Raw genomic sequence first — 22349 nt, forward strand, 5'->3', positions numbered from 1 at the left:
TTATTATGTTATTACCTTGCTAGTGAGGAAGACCTGTGTTTAACCAGGGATGTAATAAGTTATACACATTGACCTTTCTCGATGTGCTTAGTGCTGCTTAGAATCGTCTGAAATCACCGGAAATTAGAAAGAAGTATTATTTATTTATTATATCATTTAATCCTAGATATACTAATAATTTATTAATTGTACTTCTCTAATTTAATCTAATTTCGATGGAGTGTCGCTTATTTCTTCAGTTTTTTAAAAAACATTTTTTATCAGCAAAAATCTTTTTGTGAATTGTACTTAAATCTAATTCATTCGTAAAGTGTATAAAGTATTGAATTTCATTTATTACCTCTAAATCGTCTGGATGACTGATTAACACTCCATATACAAAGAAACCCCCGAATTTAGCAATGGGATAATATTCATTAGATAATGTACAGAAGACCTTCCATAGTTTCTCTAAAAATTATATTATAAATATCAATACACACAAAATGTTTTGATGGAATTAATTTCAATATTAATGCACTTTATCCAAATACGTTGAAAACAAATAAACAACAATAAATATAAGAATAGATAATAATAAAGATAAGTATAATGGATTGCAAGTTGCTATTGCAAAGAGAATGCTCAGATAAGTAATTTACATGTAATAATTTTGATAAATATGTGTTCCAGAAATGATTCATGAATTTTTATTTATGCAAATGACAGATCAATTAATGTAAATAGATTAGAAATTTTGTATTTACCTGCTGACACTATGCTTTGGAACGGCATTGCCAATAATCGAAAGCCCGATGGTCCCGATATAAGATTAAGAAGTCGAGCGTTTCTTCCATAATGCACGTAATAATAATTATATATCAATAAAATAAATATAAATAATACCAATATAGTAATGAACATCATTTCTTCTGTTCTGATGTTTTTGATCGTTTAAATGAATTTAACTTTCTTCCATTTATTGCTTTTTTAATCTTGGATCACACATGTCACAAAATATATTATATTTGTTCAATAAAATTGACAATTAAACATTTATTTTGATATCCTAAATAATCCTAAACAAAGAAAGATGCTGAAATAGAAAGTATATAACAATCATTCTAATCTGCACTAATCGTATATTTTTTGTAGTTAATAATTTTAATGAGCTGTAAAAAAATATGATAAGTTTATTCCGGGTAAAGGGAAAAAATTATTTATATATTAAATTAGTCAATCAAGTACAAATTTTTTAATTAACTATTGTTTGCAAATGTTTTCTCTATTTATTTTATTGTATAACATAAAATTTTATAAAATCTTATTGCAAAATCTTAATTGTCTTTAATAGTATTACAATTTGCGCGAGTGTTATTCTTACATCTTTATATCAAACAATATAAATTGTTTTTAACAGCGTCATAATTTTGTTTATTCTTTAATTGTAAAGAAATGTAAGAATTCATAAGCGATCATATCATAATACACCAATTACGATTCATTATTGTACTTACGCACGTATCTTAAATCAATAAATATACTTTTATATTATAATGGTACAAGAGTGACTTTGTAAATAAACCGGAGCTATTTAATTAACAAATTCTATCATAAACAAATAATTATTTTGAATTTTTTTTTGTTTTCTTCCAAAATTGTTAGCCTAATAATATTCCCACATATAATAATAAATAAATTATATAATTTTTCTCGATTTCTTAAAAACGTTTATTTTTTTTTTAATTAAATATCGATTTTGTATATCTAATTATTGTATCAAACATGTCTGCAAGATTAATATAATGTACATTTAATAAGATAATAATATGAGAAATATTATAACATATTATAATAATTTATTAAAATTATAGCAATCAAATAGCTTATAGTTTGAAAAATATTGTATTAAACATTGGAATTTTGCAATAGAACATTATAAAATTGTATTTTATGCAAATATTATAAAGATTACCTGATAGATACTTTAATCGATACGATGATTAATCGATATATAACTCAAGTGATTTAAATGGAATTGCAACTCTCATCAAGCAGATATATAAGCCATTGGAAATCTGTGCGTGAACTGATAATAAAAATCTGAGGCCTGTATTTATAGCCTCTTAATTCAAATCCGTAATCAACTTTCTTAAGTCGCAAACGGCTGAATAATGCCACTTTGATTAAAGACTACATGACATTTTTTTCATATTTATATGAAAGAAATAGAAAGTTGTTTGTCAAGCCATTTTGATAGAAAAATAAATTTTTAGAAAACTCGAGATTCAATGTTCAAATTATTTTGATTTAAAATATCGATTATTTTTGTTATTCGAATATTTAACATATTCAAATCTTATAAAAATCAGAGGATGACATTTATGTCACTCTCTTTATGAGAAGCCTTATTTCTTTTTTTTTTGCAACAAATTGTTAACTTTCACTAGATCGAATACATTAGAATTCGATGCAATGAGAAGTGAGAACAATAAAATATCGATTCGTACAGCTTTTGTCTATAATCAACAAACTTGTTTATTATCATCTTCTGTTTCAGTTAGAATAAAATGAAATAATTAATATCGATAATCATTATATTATAAACAAGCAACATAGCAACATAGCAACATAGCAACATAGCACCAATAAGATAGCAGAATATCAGAAAAGAGCATAGAAAAATGTTAGTTTGCTAAATATAAATTTTGCATTTATATATCGTTAATATATTCAGTCGATTAATCTGTGTCGTTAAAAAAAGATCATAAACAAATTGACAGTTGAAAACAACATGATAATAAGATATAGTTGATAAAAGAATTATTTAAAAAATTGTTATGCTAGAGAATGTTGCTGAAGTGTATACTTTATTGGGTGGTGCTTTTTGTCTATAAAAATAATGTTATCACTTTTAGAAATTGACTTGAGAATAAACAGAGATACATAAGCATTATAAAATTTTATTCTTTTGATTTAATATGTTTTTGAAATATTAAAATATAATAAGATTATATAATAAGGATATAAATGCGAAACTAATAAAATATGAGAAAGGGGATATCATAAGAAGACAGGTATCATAAAAATAACATAAGAATTAATAAAAAGAAGTAAAATAAAACATAAAATATATACAATCATTTATTAAATCACAATTTAAACTTTATAAGATAAAACATTTTGACTAAAAGAATATTAATAAAAGAATGTTAATAAGAAAAAATGTTAATAAAAGGAGAAATTTTTTATATATTATATATTATATATAATTTTTTTATTTCCACTCAGCGAAAGAATTCCGGATTAACTTAATGAAAAATGGCTTTCCGTAGAATTGGCTGAATAAAAGAATATACAATTAAATTCTTTATTAAAAAGTTTAAATTATTTTTGCACGAAAAAACTTCCCTATAATAATATATTTTTAATTTTATTACATAAAAAAATTTTGTATAATAAATGTTTATATATTGTACATTAATATTTTGGTTAATCTGCTGTTACAATCGCGATAAATACTTTATAATATAACTATAACTGTAGCTATAGCTATAACTATAATTAAAATAGAGTTATAACTATATGATAATTAGCAGAAAATTTTAGGTTTTGCACCTCAATTAAGTTTATTTTTATGATATATATATATATATATATATTTTTTTTTTTCGGTATTTTCCTAATTTCAATAACTTATATTAGATTCAGCTTTATTTTTGTTTGCAAGTAATGTTTTCACTACATGAATAAGATTCATGACAAAGAACAACTTCTTATATTCATTTGATTGAAACTTCTTATATTCATATGGTATTAACATTAGTTTTAAATGACTATTTGCATTTGATCGGAATGAATTTAAGATGAACTGGATGAGAAGGACGAAGTATGATATCGAATTTTAATTGGATATCTTTTAAATAATCAATAGGTTCCAAGTAAAAATTATACACCAAAGGAGCTATTAGAGCTTTCATCTCCAGCATACCGAACCGTTGACCTACAATACAAAATTTATTAAAATCGATCGACAAATGAGGATAAACAAAATTGTGGTTAATTTACCTATGCAATTTCTCGATCCTGCGCTGAATGGTATATAACAATAAGGATGACGGCCCTGTATCCTCTCGGGCAAGAATCTATCCGGATCAAATACTTCTGGATTCGGCCAAAAATTGGGATCTCTGTGAACTCCGTAGATATTAAGATATAAGATCGTCCCAGAGGGTACGATATATGATTCTAAAAAAAGCATATTATAAGATTAAAAAATACTAAAATTTAGGAAAATAAGAATTTGTTGAGAAAAATAAAATAAAATATATTGTATTCTTAAAATACTAATTAATTATTTTACATTCAATAATATACACGTCGTATTATATGTGTTATATGTAACATGTTCAAAAATATATACAACAAAAAAGTGACTAAATAAATAATTACGTAATTTTACATCTTCCCCAGGGTTTCGTAATATGAAAAACACGCTAGGATACAAACGTAACGCTTCTTTTATACATCTTTCTAAATATGATAAATTTTGCAATGAACTCATGTTAAGTTTTCCTTCGTTTTCTTGCATTACATTATCGATTTCAATTCTCACTCGCTCCTGTATTATAATAATTAAAACATATTTTTTTTGTGGTTTCTATGTGTGTTCATGGATATGAATAAATTTTTAATAAAAAACATAATAGAATATTTAATTAAGAATATTTAGATATGTTTTAATCTCTGTGGATATATATATATATATATATATATATATATATATATATATATAGAAAAAACATATCGCAATCTGATATCAGTATAATTTTAAGTAAAAATCATAATTTAAACAATTATTATGTATTATAATATATTGCGAGAAATAAATACCTGGATATCTCTGTGTTCAGCTAATAGTAGTAAAGTATACATTATACCTGCCGCTGTAGTATCATGACCCTGTAATTATATGCATATCATATTGTTATTCGTACTTAGATATCATGTCCAAAAAATTAAATAATTAAAAAAAATTTTTTAAAATTAGACATACATACTTCGAACATAAAAGTATCGACTTCCTCTCTGATGTCCAAATCAGTTAAAGAATTTTCTTGAGATGCCGCTATTAAAAGGTCCAACATGGCTAACCGCTTTTTTTTAACTAGAAACAAAGCATCGTGATAACAATTTCACTTTTGCATATTGCGTTAATTTCATAGTATAATTCTTGTTTAAAATTTTAATGCTATTACAAATAATAATGATTTAATTTTGCAGCAAACCACTACGAGTGATTATGTGTATAATATAAATGGTACAAGCATAATTTATAATATTGATTGCACTGTGAAACTTAAATTAAAAACTCATCTCTTACGTACTTTTAAATATTTCGACATCTTCTGTTTCCTCATTATTTTCAAGATTTTTTAAATATTGATGGTTAGTAAGTTGGTGATAAAGCTTTCTTTCCGCAATAATCTACATAGGTACAATATTTAATTTTTAAAAATCTTTGTATTAATATCAATATAATTTTATATAAAAATGAAATATGAAGTATATGAAGGTGTTTTATTACGTACTTTTTCCGTAAATCCATGCAATATTTTCAAGACTTTCTTTTGCTTTCTTCCTTGTGGCGTCAATGAGAATAACATATCGTTGTAGAACCAAGGCTTCACTGCTCTAAATTCAATAAAGTTATATAATTGTAATTCAATAAAGCGATAATAGCTTCAATAATTCACTAATTTAATAAAGCTTTAGCTTGTAATTCAACAAAGCTATAATTTCAGTAATAATATAATTTTGTAAAAACCTAAAACGTTATTTGTAAAAGCATCATAAAATGAAAGTAATCCTTAAATGGTCATAAAATATAGAATATAAATCAAAAATTGAAAATTATGTATGTTTTATGAAAAGAATTCTCTACTAAGAATATTGTGCTTTTGTTTTAGCTACAAATTTTTTGGTCAAAGACAATTTCTCCTTAGATTCTATTATACAATTGATTTTTGCTTCATTTATCAAGATTCTAATATTTTAAATTCTTTTCTTTAACACTTTAACAGATTAACAGATTTCTTTAACACTTTAACAGATTAAAAACTGCAAATAATATTTATCTTATAATAAAACGCATAGTGGAGCACGAAGAGTATATTTTTATTACAACTTGTATATATTTTTATTGCCACTCCGCTTAAACGAATTGCTGTCTTATATTAATTGTTTATCTTCTTATGATTATTCATTAATTGACCTATTTTCAAAAAATATAAATATATAAATATATAAATATATATATATATATATATATATATATATATATATATCGTAATAATAATCATTACTTAAAAAATCCTAGATACATCACATTATATCACGCATTATATAGATTTATTGTATATCAATTAATATATAAATTACCTATAAACCAACAATTCTATTATATTCTATTATATTCTATTATATTCTTTTGCCTTCTTCCTTGTGATGACAATGAGAATAATAAATCGTTACCAAGCCCTTATTGTTCTAAATCAAAATTCAATAAATGTATGTACTTTAACATTATTTTGTAAAAGCGTTATTTAAAACTATGAAGTTAGAGTAATTTTTAAATAACTATAGATTGTAAAAGATGTATACAAAATTTAAAACTATATTACGAAAAAAGTAAAATTTTCTAAAAACACTTTATTTTATTTTAGCTATAGATTCTTTTGATCAAAGACAATTTTTTTACAAATTTGTTTACAAATTTTCACACGATTCAATTTTCTTTTAATTTTTAATCTGATATTTTTAATATTTTATAGATTATAAACAATTTTATAATAAAACATTCAGTGAGACACATATAATAGATTTTGATTGCAAATTGCCGACGCGTGAAACGAAGTGACGTTTTTTACGAAGTGACGTTTTTTACGAAGTCCATCTTTACATGATTATGCATTAATTTTTTTTCAAATATATAGATGTATTATAATCATGTTATAGGTGTATTATAATCATGTTATAGGTTATATGTCACAAATATATCACATAATTGTATACCATATGCATGAATTACCTGTAAATCATCAATTCAACTATTTCATTAATCGCATTTCGATATTGCTTTTGGAACTCGCCAAGTTTTTGCAGAGAGACGCCCATGGCAGTTTCTACAAATTTATTTATTATATAAGATTCAAAAGTGAATGATCGAAAATTATTAATAACTGAATTGTAAAAAGAGCTTTAAATGTAAAATATTGGATATTATGTATCTTTATTTGTAGTATTGAGAGATACTTCGTATAGAAGAACAAATTCTATTCTTATTTTAAGCTATAATCCAGAATTAAATCCTTTCCCGTACATAATATACAATAAGAGTCCTTACCGCATATCGCGTTTAACGTATGCTCACTAATAAAGGATGATAAATCCTTTACAACCGATATTTCGACATTTTTTAAAGATTTTGTCATGCAATCGCCCTCTTTGATAAAGATGTCGACAAATTGATTCAATATATTAAAATGAAATGTAGGTGTTAATATCTTTCGCCGCGTTTGCCACTTAACTCCTATAAACAAGATAACGTAAAATTTTGCCATAAAATACAGACAGTATTATATAAGATTATTGTCTCTCTTAGTTTAATGTTTAGTGAACAATTCTTAAACAACACATTATTTTTTTTTATATTTATTTTTCTTGTATCTTTAAAATTCCTTCTATAAACCTTTTTCTATGGAATTTTTACGGTAAGAGTAAGTTTTACTTTGTAATTAAATGTTTATGAATTAGCAAATAGAAATTTGATTTAATTAATAAGTTTATTATATTAAGGATAATTTATTAGTGATGATGTTTGACTTAACTAAAATATCTCTCTGTTACTTTTATTTGAAATACATGCGTCATAGCAAAATTATTCTTCAATATCTCACTTCCAATTTACTTTTAAATTTATTAGTTTTCACAATAAGAAAGTTGTGTGTATAAATTTATCGTGTAAAATGATATTTTAAATCTAATTGTAATTTTTATTTAATTTCCTATGATGAGGGCACATCGGCAACAAGCCGCAATAGAAAAGTATATACTTATATATTAATGTTATTATGTTATTACCTTTGCTAGTGAGGAGACCTGTGTTTAACCAGGGATGTAATAAGTTATACAAACGACCTTTCTCGATGTACTTAGTGCTGCTTAGAATCGTCTGAAATCACCGGAGATAGAAAGAAGTATATATTATCTATTTATTATATCACTTAATCGTAAATATACTAATAATTTATTAATTGTACTTCTCTAATTTAATCTAATCTCGATGGAGTTTCACTTTGTCTCTTCATTTTTTTAAAAAAACGTTTCTTATCTACAAAAATCTGTTTGCCAATTGTAAAATTTAAATCTAATTTAATCGTAATGTGTATAAAATATTAAATTTCTTTTATTACCTCTAAATCATCTGGATGACTGATACATACTCCATATACAAAGAAACCTCCAAATTTAAAAAAGGGATAATATTCATTCATTAATGTACAGGCCAGCTTCCATAGTTCCTCTGAAAATTATATTATAAATATTAATACAGCCAAAAATATTTTTATACGATTAATTTTCAATATTGATGTATCTTCATTCAAATACTTTAAAAACAAATAAATAATAAAGGTAAGAATAAATAATAATAAAGATAAGAATAATAGATTGCAAATTATTATTGCAAAAAGAAGTGCTCAAATAAATAATCTATATATAATAATTTGATAAATATCTATATGTTCCAGAATAAATGATTTATAAATTTTTATTTGTATTAATGATAAGTCAATTAATGTAAATATATTACAAATTTTGTATTTACCTACTGACACATAGCATTGGAGTGCATTGCCAATAATTGGATAGCCCGATGGTCCCGGTATAAGATTAAGAAGTCGATTGTTCCTTTCATAATGCACGTAGTAATTATAAATCAATAAAATAAATATGAATAATATCAATATAATAATGAACATTGTTTCTTTCGTTCTGATGTTCTCGGTCGTTTATTTGAGTTTAACTTTTTTATGTTTATTCCTTTTTTAATGTTGGATCACACATGTCACAAAATAAATGATATTTGTTCAATAAAATTGACAATTAAACATTTACTTTGATATCCTAAATAATCCTAAACAAAGAAAGATGCTGAAATAGAGAATATATAAATAACAATCATTCTAATCTGCATTAATCTTATATTTTTGATAGTTAATAATTTTAATGAGCTGTAAAAAATATGATAAGTTTATTCCGGGTAAAGGGAAAAAAACATTATTTATATATTAAATTAATCAGTCGAGTAAAAATTTTTTAATTAACCATTGTTTGCAAATGTTTTCTCTATTTTTATATTGTATAACATAAAATTTTATAAAATCCTATTGTAAAATCTTAATTGTCTTTAATAGTAGTACAATTTGCGCGAGTGTTATTCTTACATCTTTATAAACAATATAAATTGTTTTTAACAGTGTTATAATTTTGTTTATTCTTTAATTGTAAAGAAATATAAAGAATTCATAAGCGATCATATCATAATACACAATTACAATTCATTACTGTACTTACAAATACGCACGTATCTTAAATCAATAAATATACTTTTATATTGTAATAATACGTGAGTGACTTTGTAATAAACCGGAGCTATTTAACAAATTCTATCATAAACAAAGAATTATTAAAAAAATTTTTTTTTGTTTTCTTCCTACATTGTTACCTAATAAAACCTAATAACCTAAAACCTAATAATATTCCCACATATAGTAAGAAATAAATTATATAATTTTCTCGATTTCTTAAAAACGTTTATTCTTTTTTTATTTAAATATTGTTTATTGATTTTGTATATCATAATTATTGCATCAAACATGTCTACAAGATTAATATAATGTACATTTAATAAGATAATAATATGAGAAATATTATACTATATTATAATAATTTATTAAAATTATAGCAATCAAATAGCTTATAGTTTGAAAAAATTGTATTAAACATTGGAATTTTGCAATAGAACATTATAAAATTGTATTTTATGCAAATATTATAAAGATTACCTGATAGATATTTTGATACGATGATCAATCGATACATAACTCAAGTGATTTAAATGGAATTGCAACTTTCATCAAGCAGATATATAGGCCAGTGGAAATCTCTGCGTGAACTGATAATGAAAATCTGAGGCCTGTATTTATAGCCTCTTAATTCAAATCCGTAATCAGCTTTCTTGAGTGCCAAACGGCTGAATAATGCCACTTTGATTAATGACTACGTGACATTTTTTTCGTATTTATACGAAAGAAATAAAAAGTTGTTTGATAAAAAATTTTGATAAAAAAATGGCTTGACAAGGATTGAATTTTTCAACAAGGAAAACTCAAGATTCAATGTTCAAATTATTTTGATTTAAAATATCGATTATTTTTGTTATTCGAATATTTAACACATTCAAATCTTATAAAAATCAGAGGATGACATTTATGTTACTCTCTTTATGAGAAGCCTTATTTCTTTTTTTTCTGCAACAAATTGTTAACTTTTACTAGATCGAATATATTAGAATTCGATGCAATGAGAAATGAGAACAATAAAATATCGATTTGTACAGCTTTTGTCTATAATCAACAGACTTGTTTTATTATCATCTTTTGTTTCAGTTAGAATAAAATGAAATAAGTAATTTCGATAATCATTATATTATAAACAAGCAACATAGCAACATAGCAACATAGCAACATAGCACCAATAAGATAGCAGAATATCAGAAAAGAGCATAGAAAAATGTTAGTTTGCTAAATATAAATTTTGCATTTATATATCGTTAATCTATTCAGTCGATTAATCTATGTCGTTAAAAAAAGATCATAAAAACTTGACAGTTGAAAACAAAACATGATAATAAGATATAGTTGATTAGAATTTGAAAAGAATTATTTAAAAAATTGTTATGCTAGAGAATGTTGCTGAAGTATGTACTTTATTGCGTAATGCTTTTTTGTTTACAAAAATAATGTTATCACTTTTAGAAATTGACTTGAGAATAAACAGAGGTACATAAGCATTATAAAATTTTATCCTTTTGATTTAATATGTTTTTGAAATATTAAAATATAATAAGATTATATAATAAGGATATAAATGTGAAACTAATAAAATATGAGAAAAGGGATATAGGATATAGGATATAGGATATAGGATATAGGATTCATAAGAAGACAGATATCATAAAAATAACATAAGAATTAATAAAAAGGAGTAAAATAAAACATAAAATATATACAATCATTTATTAAATAACTTATTAAATCACTTTATAAGATAAAACATTTTGACTAAAAGAATATTAATAAAAGAATGTTAATAAGAAAAAATGTTAATAAAAGGAGAAATTTTTTATATATTATGTATTATATATAATTTTTTTATTTCCACTCAGCGAAAGAATTCCGGATTAACTTAATGAAAAATGGCTTTCCGTAGAATTGGCTGAATAAAAGAATATACAATTAAATTCTTTATTAAAAAGTTTAAATTATTTTTGCACGAAAAAACTTCCCTATAATAATATATTTTTAATTTTATTACATAAAAAAATTTTGTATAATAAATGTTTATATATTGTACATTAATATTTTGGTTAATCTGCTGTTACAATCGCGATAAATACTTTATAATATAACTATAACTGTAGCTATAGCTATAACTATAATTAAAATAGAGTTATAACTATATGATAATTAGCAGAAAATTTTAGGTTTTGCACCTCAATTAAGTTTATTTTTATGATATATATATATATATATATATATTTTTTTTTTTCGGTATTTTCCTAATTTCAATAACTTATATTAGATTCAGCTTTATTTTTGTTTGCAAGTAATGTTTTCACTACATGAATAAGATTCATGACAAAGAACAACTTCTTATATTCATTTGATTGAAACTTCTTATATTCATATGGTATTAACATTAGTTTTAAATGACTATTTGCATTTGATCGGAATGAATTTAAGATGAACTGGATGAGAAGGACGAAGTATGATATCGAATTTTAATTGGATATCTTTTAAATAATCAATAGGTTCCAAGTAAAAATTATACACCAAAGGAGCTATTAGAGCTTTCATCTCCAGCATACCGAACCGTTGACCTACAATACAAAATTTATTAAAATCGATCGACAAATGAGGATAAACAAAATTGTGGTTAATTTACCTATGCAATTTCTCGATCCTGCGCTGAATGGTATATAACAATAAGGATGACGGCCCTGTATCCTCTCGGGCAAGAATCTATCCGGATCAAATACTTCTGGATTCGGCCAAAAATTGGGATCTCTGTGAACTCCGTAGATATTAAGATATAAGATCGTCCCAGAGGGTACGATATATGATTCTAAAAAAAGCATATTATAAGATTAAAAAATACTAAAATTTAGGAAAATAAGAATTTGTTGAGAAAAATAAAATAAAATATATTGTATTCTTAAAATACTAATTAATTATTTTACATTCAATAATATACACGTCGTATTATATGTGTTATATGTAACATGTTCAAAAATATATACAACAAAAAAGTGACTAAATAAATAATTACGTAATTTTACATCTTCCCCAGGGTTTCGTAATATGAAAAACACGCTAGGATACAAACGTAACGCTTCTTTTATACATCTTTCTAAATATGATAAATTTTGCAATGAACTCATGTTAAGTTTTCCTTCGTTTTCTTGCATTACATTATCGATTTCAATTCTCACTCGCTCCTGTATTATAATAATTAAAACATATTTTTTTTGTGGTTTCTATGTGTGTTCATGGATATGAATAAATTTTTAATAAAAAACATAATAGAATATTTAATTAAGAATATTTAGATATGTTTTAATCTCTGTGGATATATATATATATATATATATATATATATATATATATATATAGAAAAAACATATCGCAATCTGATATCAGTATAATTTTAAGTAAAAATCATAATTTAAACAATTATTATGTATTATAATATATTGCGAGAAATAAATACCTGGATATCTCTGTGTTCAGCTAATAGTAGTAAAGTATACATTATACCTGCCGCTGTAGTATCATGACCCTGTAATTATATGCATATCATATTGTTATTCGTACTTAGATATCATGTCCAAAAAATTAAATAATTAAAAAAAATTTTTTTAAAATTAGACATACATACTTCGAACATAAAAGTATCGACTTCCTCTCTGATGTCCAAATCAGTTAAAGAATTTTCTTGAGATGCCGCTATTAAAAGGTCCAACATGGCTAACCGCTTTTTTTTAACTAGAAACAAAGCATCGTGATAACAATTTCACTTTTGCATATTGCGTTAATTTCATAGTATAATTCTTGTTTAAAATTTTAATGCTATTACAAATAATAATGATTTAATTTTGCAGCAAACCACTACGAGTGATTATGTGTATAATATAAATGGTACAAGCATAATTTATAATATTGATTGCACTGTGAAACTTAAATTAAAAACTCATCTCTTACGTACTTTTAAATATTTCGACATCTTCTGTTTCCTCATTATTTTCAAGATTTTTTAAATATTGATGGTTATTAAGTTGGTGATAAAGCTTTCTTTCCGCAATAATCTACATAGGTACAATATTTAATTTTTAAAAATCTTTGTATTAATATCAATATAATTTTATATAAAAATGAAATATGAAGTATATGAAGGTGTTTTATTACGTACTTTTTCCGTAAATCCATGCAATATTTTCAAGACTTTCTTTTGCTTTCTTCCTTGTGGCGTCAATGAGAATAACATATCGTTGTAGAACCAAGGCTTCACTGCTCTAAATTCAATAAAGTTATATAATTGTAATTCAATAAAGCGATAATAGCTTCAATAATTCACTAATTTAATAAAGCTTTAGCTTGTAATTCAACAAAGCTATAATTTCAGTAATAATATAATTTTGTAAAAACCTAAAACGTTATTTGTAAAAGCATCATAAAATGAAAGTAATCCTTAAATGGTCATAAAATATAGAATATAAATCAAAAATTGAAAATTATGTATGTTTTATGAAAAGAATTCTCTACTAAGAATATTGTGCTTTTGTTTTAGCTACAAATTTTTTGGTCAAAGACAATTTCTCCTTAGATTCTATTATACAATTGATTTTTGCTTCATTTATCAAGATTCTAATATTTTAAATTCTTTTCTTTAACACTTTAACAGATTAACAGATTTCTTTAACACTTTAACAGATTAAAAACTGCAAATAATATTTATCTTATAATAAAACGCATAGTGGAGCACGAAGAGTATATTTTTATTACAACTTGTATATATTTTTATTGCCACTCCGCTTAAACGAATTGCTGTCTTATATTAATTGTTTATCTTCTTATGATTATTCATTAATTGACCTATTTTCAAAAAATATAAATATATAAATATATAAATATATATATATATATATATATATATATATATATATATCGTAATAATAATCATTACTTAAAAAATCCTAGATACATCACATTATATCACGCATTATATAGATTTATTGTATATCAATTAATATATAAATTACCTATAAACCAACAATTCTATTATATTCTATTATATTCTATTATATTCTTTTGCCTTCTTCCTTGTGATGACAATGAGAATAATAAATCGTTACCAAGCCCTTATTGTTCTAAATCAAAATTCAATAAATGTATGTACTTTAACATTATTTTGTAAAAGCGTTATTTAAAACTATGAAGTTAGAGTAATTTTTAAATAACTATAGATTGTAAAAGATGTATACAAAATTTAAAACTATATTACGAAAAAAGTAAAATTTTCTAAAAACACTTTATTTTATTTTAGCTATAGATTCTTTTGATCAAAGACAATTTTTTTACAAATTTGTTTACAAATTTTCACACGATTCAATTTTCTTTTAATTTTTAATCTGATATTTTTAATATTTTATAGATTATAAACAATTTTATAATAAAACATTCAGTGAGACACATATAATAGATTTTGATTGCAAATTGCCGACGCGTGAAACGAAGTGACGTTTTTTACGAAGTGACGTTTTTTACGAAGTCCATCTTTACATGATTATGCATTAATTTTTTTTCAAATATATAGATGTATTATAATCATGTTATAGGTGTATTATAATCATGTTATAGGTTATATGTCACAAATATATCACATAATTGTATACCATATGCATGAATTACCTGTAAATCATCAATTCAACTATTTCATTAATCGCATTTCGATATTGCTTTTGGAACTCGCCAAGTTTTTGCAGAGAGACGCCCATGGCAGTTTCTACAAATTTATTTATTATATAAGATTCAAAAGTGAATGATCGAAAATTATTAATAACTGAATTGTAAAAAGAGCTTTAAATGTAAAATATTGGATATTATGTATCTTTATTTGTAGTATTGAGAGATACTTCGTATAGAAGAACAAATTCTATTCTTATTTTAAGCTATAATCCAGAATTAAATCCTTTCCCGTACATAATATACAATAAGAGTCCTTACCGCATATCGCGTTTAACGTATGCTCACTAATAAAGGATGATAAATCCTTTACAACCGATATTTCGACATTTTTTAAAGATTTTGTCATGCAATCGCCCTCTTTGATAAAGATGTCGACAAATTGATTCAATATATTAAAATGAAATGTAGGTGTTAATATCTTTCGCCGCGTTTGCCACTTAACTCCTATAAACAAGATAACGTAAAATTTTGCCATAAAATACAGACAGTATTATATAAGATTATTGTCTCTCTTAGTTTAATGTTTAGTGAACAATTCTTAAACAACACATTATTTTTTTTTATATTTATTTTTCTTGTATCTTTAAAATTCCTTCTATAAACCTTTTTCTATGGAATTTTTACGGTAAGAGTAAGTTTTACTTTGTAATTAAATGTTTATGAATTAGCAAATAGAAATTTGATTTAATTAATAAGTTTATTATATTAAGGATAATTTATTAGTGATGATGTTTGACTTAACTAAAATATCTCTCTGTTACTTTTATTTGAAATACATGCGTCATAGCAAAATTATTCTTCAATATCTCACTTCCAATTTACTTTTAAATTTATTAGTTTTCACAATAAGAAAGTTGTGTGTATAAATTTATCGTGTAAAATGATATTTTAAATCTAATTGTAATTTTTATTTAATTTCCTATGATGAGGGCACATCGGCAACAAGCCGCAATAGAAAAGTATATACTTATATATTAATGTTATTATGTTATTACCTTTGCTAGTGAGGAGACCTGTGTTTAACCAGGGATGTAATAAGTTATACAAACGACCTTTCTCGATGTACTTAGTGCTGCTTAGAATCGTCTGAAATCACCGGAGATAGAAAGAAGTATATATTATCTATTTATTATATCACTTAATCGTAAATATACTAATAATTTATTAATTGTACTTCTCTAATTTAATCTAATCTCGATGGAGTTTCACTTTGTCTCTTCATTTTTTTAAAAAAACGTTTCTTATCTACAAAAATCTGTTTGCCAATTGTAAAATTTAAATCTAATTTAATCGTAATGTGTATAAAATATTAAATTTCTTTTATTACCTCTAAATCATCTGGATGACTGATACATACTCCATATACAAAGAAACCTCCAAATTTAAAAAAGGGATAATATTCATTCATTAATGTACAGGCCAGCTTCCATAGTTCCTCTGAAAATTATATTATAAATATTAATACAGCCAAAAATATTTTTATACGATTAATTTTCAATATTGATGTATCTTCATTCAAATACTTTAAAAACAAATAAATAATAAAGGTAAGAATAAATAATAATAAAGATAAGAATAATAGATTGCAAATTATTATTGCAAAAAGAAGTGCTCAAATAAATAATCTATATATAATAATTTGATAAATATCTATATGTTCCAGAATAAATGATTTATAAATTTTTATTTGTATTAATGATAAGTCAATTAATGTAAATATATTACAAATTTTGTATTTACCTACTGACACATAGCATTGGAGTGCATTGCCAATAATTGGATAGCCCGATGGTCCCGGTATAAGATTAAGAAGTCGATTGTTCCTTTCATAATGCACGTAGTAATTATAAATCAATAAAATAAATATGAATAATATCAATATAATAATGAACATTGTTTCTTTCGTTCTGATGTTCTCGGTCGTTTATTTGAGTTTAACTTTTTTATGTTTATTCCTTTTTTAATGTTGGATCACACATGTCACAAAATAAATGATATTTGTTCAATAAAATTGACAATTAAACATTTACTTTGATATCCTAAATAATCCTAAACAAAGAAAGATGCTGAAATAGAGAATATATAAATAACAATCATTCTAATCTGCATTAATCTTATATTTTTGATAGTTAATAATTTTAATGAGCTGTAAAAAATATGATAAGTTTATTCCGGGTAAAGGGAAAAAAACATTATTTATATATTAAATTAATCAGTCGAGTAAAAATTTTTTAATTAACCATTGTTTGCAAATGTTTTCTCTATTTTTATATTGTATAACATAAAATTTTATAAAATCCTATTGTAAAATCTTAATTGTCTTTAATAGTAGTACAATTTGCGCGAGTGTTATTCTTACATCTTTATAAACAATATAAATTGTTTTTAACAGTGTTATAATTTTGTTTATTCTTTAATTGTAAAGAAATATAAAGAATTCATAAGCGATCATATCATAATACACAATTACAATTCATTACTGTACTTACAAATACGCACGTATCTTAAATCAATAAATATACTTTTATATTGTAATAATACGTGAGTGACTTTGTAATAAACCGGAGCTATTTAACAAATTCTATCATAAACAAAGAATTATTAAAAAAATTTTTTTTTGTTTTCTTCCTACATTGTTACCTAATAAAACCTAATAACCTAAAACCTAATAATATTCCACATATAGTAAGAAATAAATTATATAATTTTCTCGATTTCTTAAAAACGTTTATTCTTTTTTTATTTAAATATTGTTTATTGATTTTGTATATCATAATTATTGCATCAAACATGTCTACAAGATTAATATAATGTACATTTAATAAGATAATAATATGAGAAATATTATACTATATTATAATAATTTATTAAAATTATAGCAATCAAATAGCTTATAGTTTGAAAAAATTGTATTAAACATTGGAATTTTGCAATAGAACATTATAAAATTGTATTTTATGCAAATATTATAAAGATTACCTGATAGATATTTTGATACGATGATCAATCGATACATAACTCAAGTGATTTAAATGGAATTGCAACTTTCATCAAGCAGATATATAGGCCAGTGGAAATCTCTGCGTGAACTGATAATGAAAATCTGAGGCCTGTATTTATAGCCTCTTAATTCAAATCCGTAATCAGCTTTCTTGAGTGCCAAACGGCTGAATAATGCCACTTTGATTAATGACTACGTGACATTTTTTTCGTATTTATACGAAAGAAATAAAAAGTTGTTTGATAAAAAATTTTGATAAAAAAATGGCTTGACAAGGATTGAATTTTTCAACAAGGAAAACTCAAGATTCAATGTTCAAATTATTTTGATTTAAAATATCGATTATTTTTGTTATTCGAATATTTAACACATTCAAATCTTATAAAAATCAGAGGATGACATTTATGTTACTCTCTTTATGAGAAGCCTTATTTCTTTTTTTTCTGCAACAAATTGTTAACTTTTACTAGATCGAATATATTAGAATTCGATGCAATGAGAAATGAGAACAATAAAATATCGATTTGTACAGCTTTTGTCTATAATCAACAGACTTGTTTTATTATCATCTTTTGTTTCAGTTAGAATAAAATGAAATAAGTAATTTCGATAATCATTATATTATAAACAAGCAACATAGCAACATAGCAACATAGCAACATAGCACCAATAAGATAGCAGAATATCAGAAAAGAGCATAGAAAAATGTTAGTTTGCTAAATATAAATTTTGCATTTATATATCGTTAATCTATTCAGTCGATTAATCTATGTCGTTAAAAAAAGATCATAAAAACTTGACAGTTGAAAACAAAACATGATAATAAGATATAGTTGATTAAAAGAATTATTTAAAAAATTGTTATGCTAGAGAATGTTGCTGAAGTATGTACTTTATTGCGTAATGCTTTTTTGTTTACAAAAATAATGTTATCACTTTTAGAAATTGACTTGAGAATAAACAGAGGTACATAAGCATTATAAAATTTTATCCTTTTGATTTAATATGTTTTTGAAATATTAAAATATAATAAGATTATATAATAAGGATATAAATGTGAAACTAATAAAATATGAGAAAAGGGATATAGGATATAGGATATAGGATATAGGATATAGGATTCATAAGAAGACAGATATCATAAAAATAACATAAGAATTAATAAAAAGGAGTAAAATAAAACATAAAATATATACAATCATTTATTAAATAACTTATTAAATCACTTTATAAGATAAAACATTTTGACTAAAAGAATATTAATAAAAGAATGTTAATAAGAAAAAATGTTAATAAAAGGAGAAATTTTTTATATATTATGTATTATATATAATTTTTTTATTTCCACTCAGCGAAAGAATTCCGGATTAACTTAATGAAAAATGGCTTTCCGTAGAATTGGCTGAATAAAAGAATATACAATTAAATTCTTTATTAAAAAGTTTAAATTATTTTTGCACGAAAAAACTTCCCTATAATAATATATTTTTAATTTTATTACATAAAAAATTTTGTATAATAAATGTTTATATATTGTACATTAATATTTTGGTTAATCTGCTGTTACAATCGCGATAAATACTTTATAATATAACTATAACTGTAGCTATAGCTATAACTATAATTAAAATAGAGTTATAACTATATGATAATTAGCAGAAAATTTTAGGTTTTGCACCTCAATTAAGTTTATTTTTATGATATATATATATATATATATATTTTTTTTTTCGGTATTTTCCTAATTTCAATAACTTATATTAGATTCAGCTTTATTTTTGTTTGCAAGTAATGTTTTCACTACATGAATAAGATTCATGACAAAGAACAACTTCTTATATTCATTTGATTGAAACTTCTTATATTCATATGGTATTAACATTAGTTTTAAATGACTATTTGCATTTGATCGGAATGAATTTAAGATGAACTGGATGAGAAGGACGAAGTATGATATCGAATTTTAATTGGATATCTTTTAAATAATCAATAGGTTCCAAGTAAAAATTATACACCAAAGGAGCTATTAGAGCTTTCATCTCCAGCATACCGAACCGTTGACCTACAATACAAAATTTATTAAAATCGATCGACAAATGAGGATAAACAAAATTGTGGTTAATTTACCTATGCAATTTCTCGATCCTGCGCTGAATGGTATATAACAATAAGGATGACGGCCTGTATCCTCTCGGGCAAGAATCTATCCGGATCAAATACTTCTGGATTCGGCCAAAAATTGGGATCTCTGTGAACTCCGTAGATATTAAGATATAAGATCGTCCCAGAGGGTACGATATATGATTCTAAAAAAAAGCATATTATAAGATTAAAAAATACTAAAATTTAGGAAAATAAGAATTTGTTGAGAAAAATAAAATAAAATATATTGTATTCTTAAAATACTAATTAATTATTTTACATTCAATAATATACACGTCGTATTATATGTGTTATATGTAACATGTTCAAAAATATATACAACAAAAAAGTGACTAAATAAATAATTACGTAATTTTACATCTTCCCCAGGGTTTCGTAATATGAAAAACACGCTAGGATACAAACGTAACGCTTCTTTTATACATCTTTCTAAATATGATAAATTTTGCAATGAACTCATGTTAAGTTTTCCTTCGTTTTCTTGCATTACATTATCGATTTCAATTCTCACTCGCTCCTGTATTATAATAATTAAAACATATTTTTTTTGTGGTTTCTATGTGTGTTCATGGATATGAATAAATTTTTAATAAAAAACATAATAGAATATTTAATTAAGAATATTTAGATATGTTTTAATCTCTGTGGATATATATATATATATATATATATATATATATATATAGAAAAAACATATCGCAATCTGATATCAGTATAATTTTAAGTAAAAATCATAATTTAAACAATTATTATGTATTATAATATATTGCGAGAAATAAATACCTGGATATCTCTGTGTTCAGCTAATAGTAGTAAAGTATACATTATACCTGCCGCTGTAGTATCATGACCCTGTAATTATATGCATATCATATTGTTATTCGTACTTAGATATCATGTCCAAAAAATTAAATAATTAAAAAAAATTTTTTTAAAATTAACATACATACTTCGAACATAAAAGTATCGACTTCCTCTCTGATGTCCAAATCAGTTAAAGAATTTCTTGAGATGCCGCTATTAAAAGGTCCAACATGGCTAACCGCTTTTTTTAACTAGAAACAAAGCATCGTGATAACAATTTCACTTTTGCATATTGCGTTAATTTCATAGTATAATTCTTGTTTAAAATTTTAATGCTATTACAAATAATAATGATTTAATTTGCAGCAAACCACTACGAGTATATGTGTATAATATAAATGGTACAAGCATAATTTATAATATTGATTGCACTGTGAAACTTAAATTAAAAACTCATCTCTTACGTACTTTTAAATATTTCGACATCTTCTGTTTCCTCATTATTTTCAAGATTTTTTAAATATTGATGGTTATTAAGTTGGTGATAAAGCTTTCTTTCCGCAATAATCTACATAGGTACAATATTTAATTTTTAAAATCTTTGTATTAATATCAATATAATTTTATATAAAAATGAAATATGAAGTATATGAAGGTGTTTTATTACGTACTTTTTCCGTAAATCCATGCAATATTTTCAAGACTTTCTTTTGCTTTCTTCTTGGGCGTCAATGAGAATAACATATCGTTGTAGAACCAAGGCTTCACTGCTCTAAATTCAATAAAGTTATATAATGTAATTCAATAAAGCGATAATAGCTCAATAATTCACTAATTTAATAAAGCTTTAGCTTGTAATTCAACAAAGCTATAATTTCAGTATAATAATTTTGTAAAAACCTAAAACGTTATTTGTAAAAGCATCATAAAATGAAAGTAATCCTTAAATGGTCATAAAATATAGAATATAAATCAAAAATTGAAAATTATGTATGTTTTATGAAAAGAATCTCTACAAATATTGTGCTTTGTTT

General features: G+C 23.8%; 2 protein-coding genes and 1 pseudogene across 6 annotated transcripts; all 3 read right to left on the bottom strand.

Moving 5' to 3' along the window:
- Nucleotides 1-3760: 3760 nt before the first annotated feature.
- LOC105255552 (cytochrome P450 4C1) lies at nucleotides 3761-10204 on the bottom strand. 3 transcript variants are annotated; one of them, XM_025412785.1, is made up of 13 exons: nucleotides 10107-10204; nucleotides 8867-8949; nucleotides 8454-8563; nucleotides 8122-8212; nucleotides 7385-7570; nucleotides 7070-7163; nucleotides 5571-5673; nucleotides 5367-5466; nucleotides 5040-5146; nucleotides 4873-4941; nucleotides 4432-4600; nucleotides 4048-4227; nucleotides 3761-3982 (listed from the first exon to the last, which is right to left on the bottom strand). In XM_025412785.1, exons 3-13 carry the CDS (start codon nucleotides 8532-8534, stop codon nucleotides 3816-3818), a joined length of 1347 nt encoding a protein of 448 aa, XP_025268570.1. In that variant the 5' UTR covers nucleotides 8535-8563; nucleotides 8867-8949; nucleotides 10107-10204; the 3' UTR covers nucleotides 3761-3815. The 3 variants fall into 3 exon arrangements, with proteins under 3 accessions (XP_025268570.1, XP_025268569.1, XP_025268568.1); XM_025412784.1 differs by having other exon boundaries at nucleotides 8867-9175; XM_025412783.1 differs by having other exon boundaries at nucleotides 8867-9192.
- A 1776-nt stretch (nucleotides 10205-11980) lies between these two features.
- Nucleotides 11981-18424, bottom strand: LOC112639312 (cytochrome P450 4C1-like). 3 transcript variants are annotated; one of them, XM_025412788.1, is made up of 13 exons: nucleotides 18327-18424; nucleotides 17088-17170; nucleotides 16675-16784; nucleotides 16343-16433; nucleotides 15606-15791; nucleotides 15291-15384; nucleotides 13792-13894; nucleotides 13588-13687; nucleotides 13261-13367; nucleotides 13093-13161; nucleotides 12652-12820; nucleotides 12268-12447; nucleotides 11981-12202 (listed from the first exon to the last, which is right to left on the bottom strand). In XM_025412788.1, the coding sequence occupies exons 3-13, from the start codon at nucleotides 16753-16755 to the stop codon at nucleotides 12036-12038; spliced, it is 1347 nt and encodes a 448-aa protein (XP_025268573.1). In that variant the 5' UTR covers nucleotides 16756-16784; nucleotides 17088-17170; nucleotides 18327-18424; the 3' UTR covers nucleotides 11981-12035. The 3 variants fall into 3 exon arrangements, with proteins under 3 accessions (XP_025268573.1, XP_025268572.1, XP_025268571.1); XM_025412787.1 differs by having other exon boundaries at nucleotides 17088-17396; XM_025412786.1 differs by having other exon boundaries at nucleotides 17088-17413.
- A 1764-nt stretch (nucleotides 18425-20188) lies between these two features.
- LOC112639313 lies at nucleotides 20189-22103 on the bottom strand (annotated as a pseudogene).
- Nucleotides 22104-22349: the final 246 nt, after the last annotated feature.

This window comes from Camponotus floridanus, unplaced genomic scaffold (genome assembly GCF_003227725.1).
Source record: "Camponotus floridanus strain SB8 unplaced genomic scaffold, Cflo_v7.5 scaffold569, whole genome shotgun sequence".
Taxonomy (NCBI): domain Eukaryota; kingdom Metazoa; phylum Arthropoda; class Insecta; order Hymenoptera; family Formicidae; genus Camponotus; species Camponotus floridanus.

Excerpts from the sequence above, each read along its gene's own strand:
- LOC105255552 (XM_025412784.1), bottom strand. The coding sequence starts at position 9,020 with ATGTTCATTATTATATTGATATTATTCATATTTATTTTATTGATTTAT. Across the intron at positions 7,571-8,121 it reads AGGTCTCCTCACTAGCAAAG|GAGTTAAGTGGCAAACGCGG; the intron begins GTAATAACATAA and ends TCTTGTTTATAG. Across the intron at positions 4,942-5,039 it reads TCGATACTTTTATGTTCGAA|GGTCATGATACTACAGCGGC; the intron begins GTATGTATGTCT and ends ATATAATTACAG.
- LOC112639312 (XM_025412787.1), bottom strand. The coding sequence starts at position 17,241 with ATGTTCATTATTATATTGATATTATTCATATTTATTTTATTGATTTAT. Across the intron at positions 13,688-13,791 it reads TGCATGGATTTACGGAAAAA|ATTATTGCGGAAAGAAAGCT; the intron begins GTACGTAATAAA and ends GTACCTATGTAG. Across the intron at positions 13,368-13,587 it reads AGATGTCGAAATATTTAAAA|TTAAAAAAAAGCGGTTAGCC; the intron begins GTACGTAAGAGA and ends CTTTGTTTCTAG.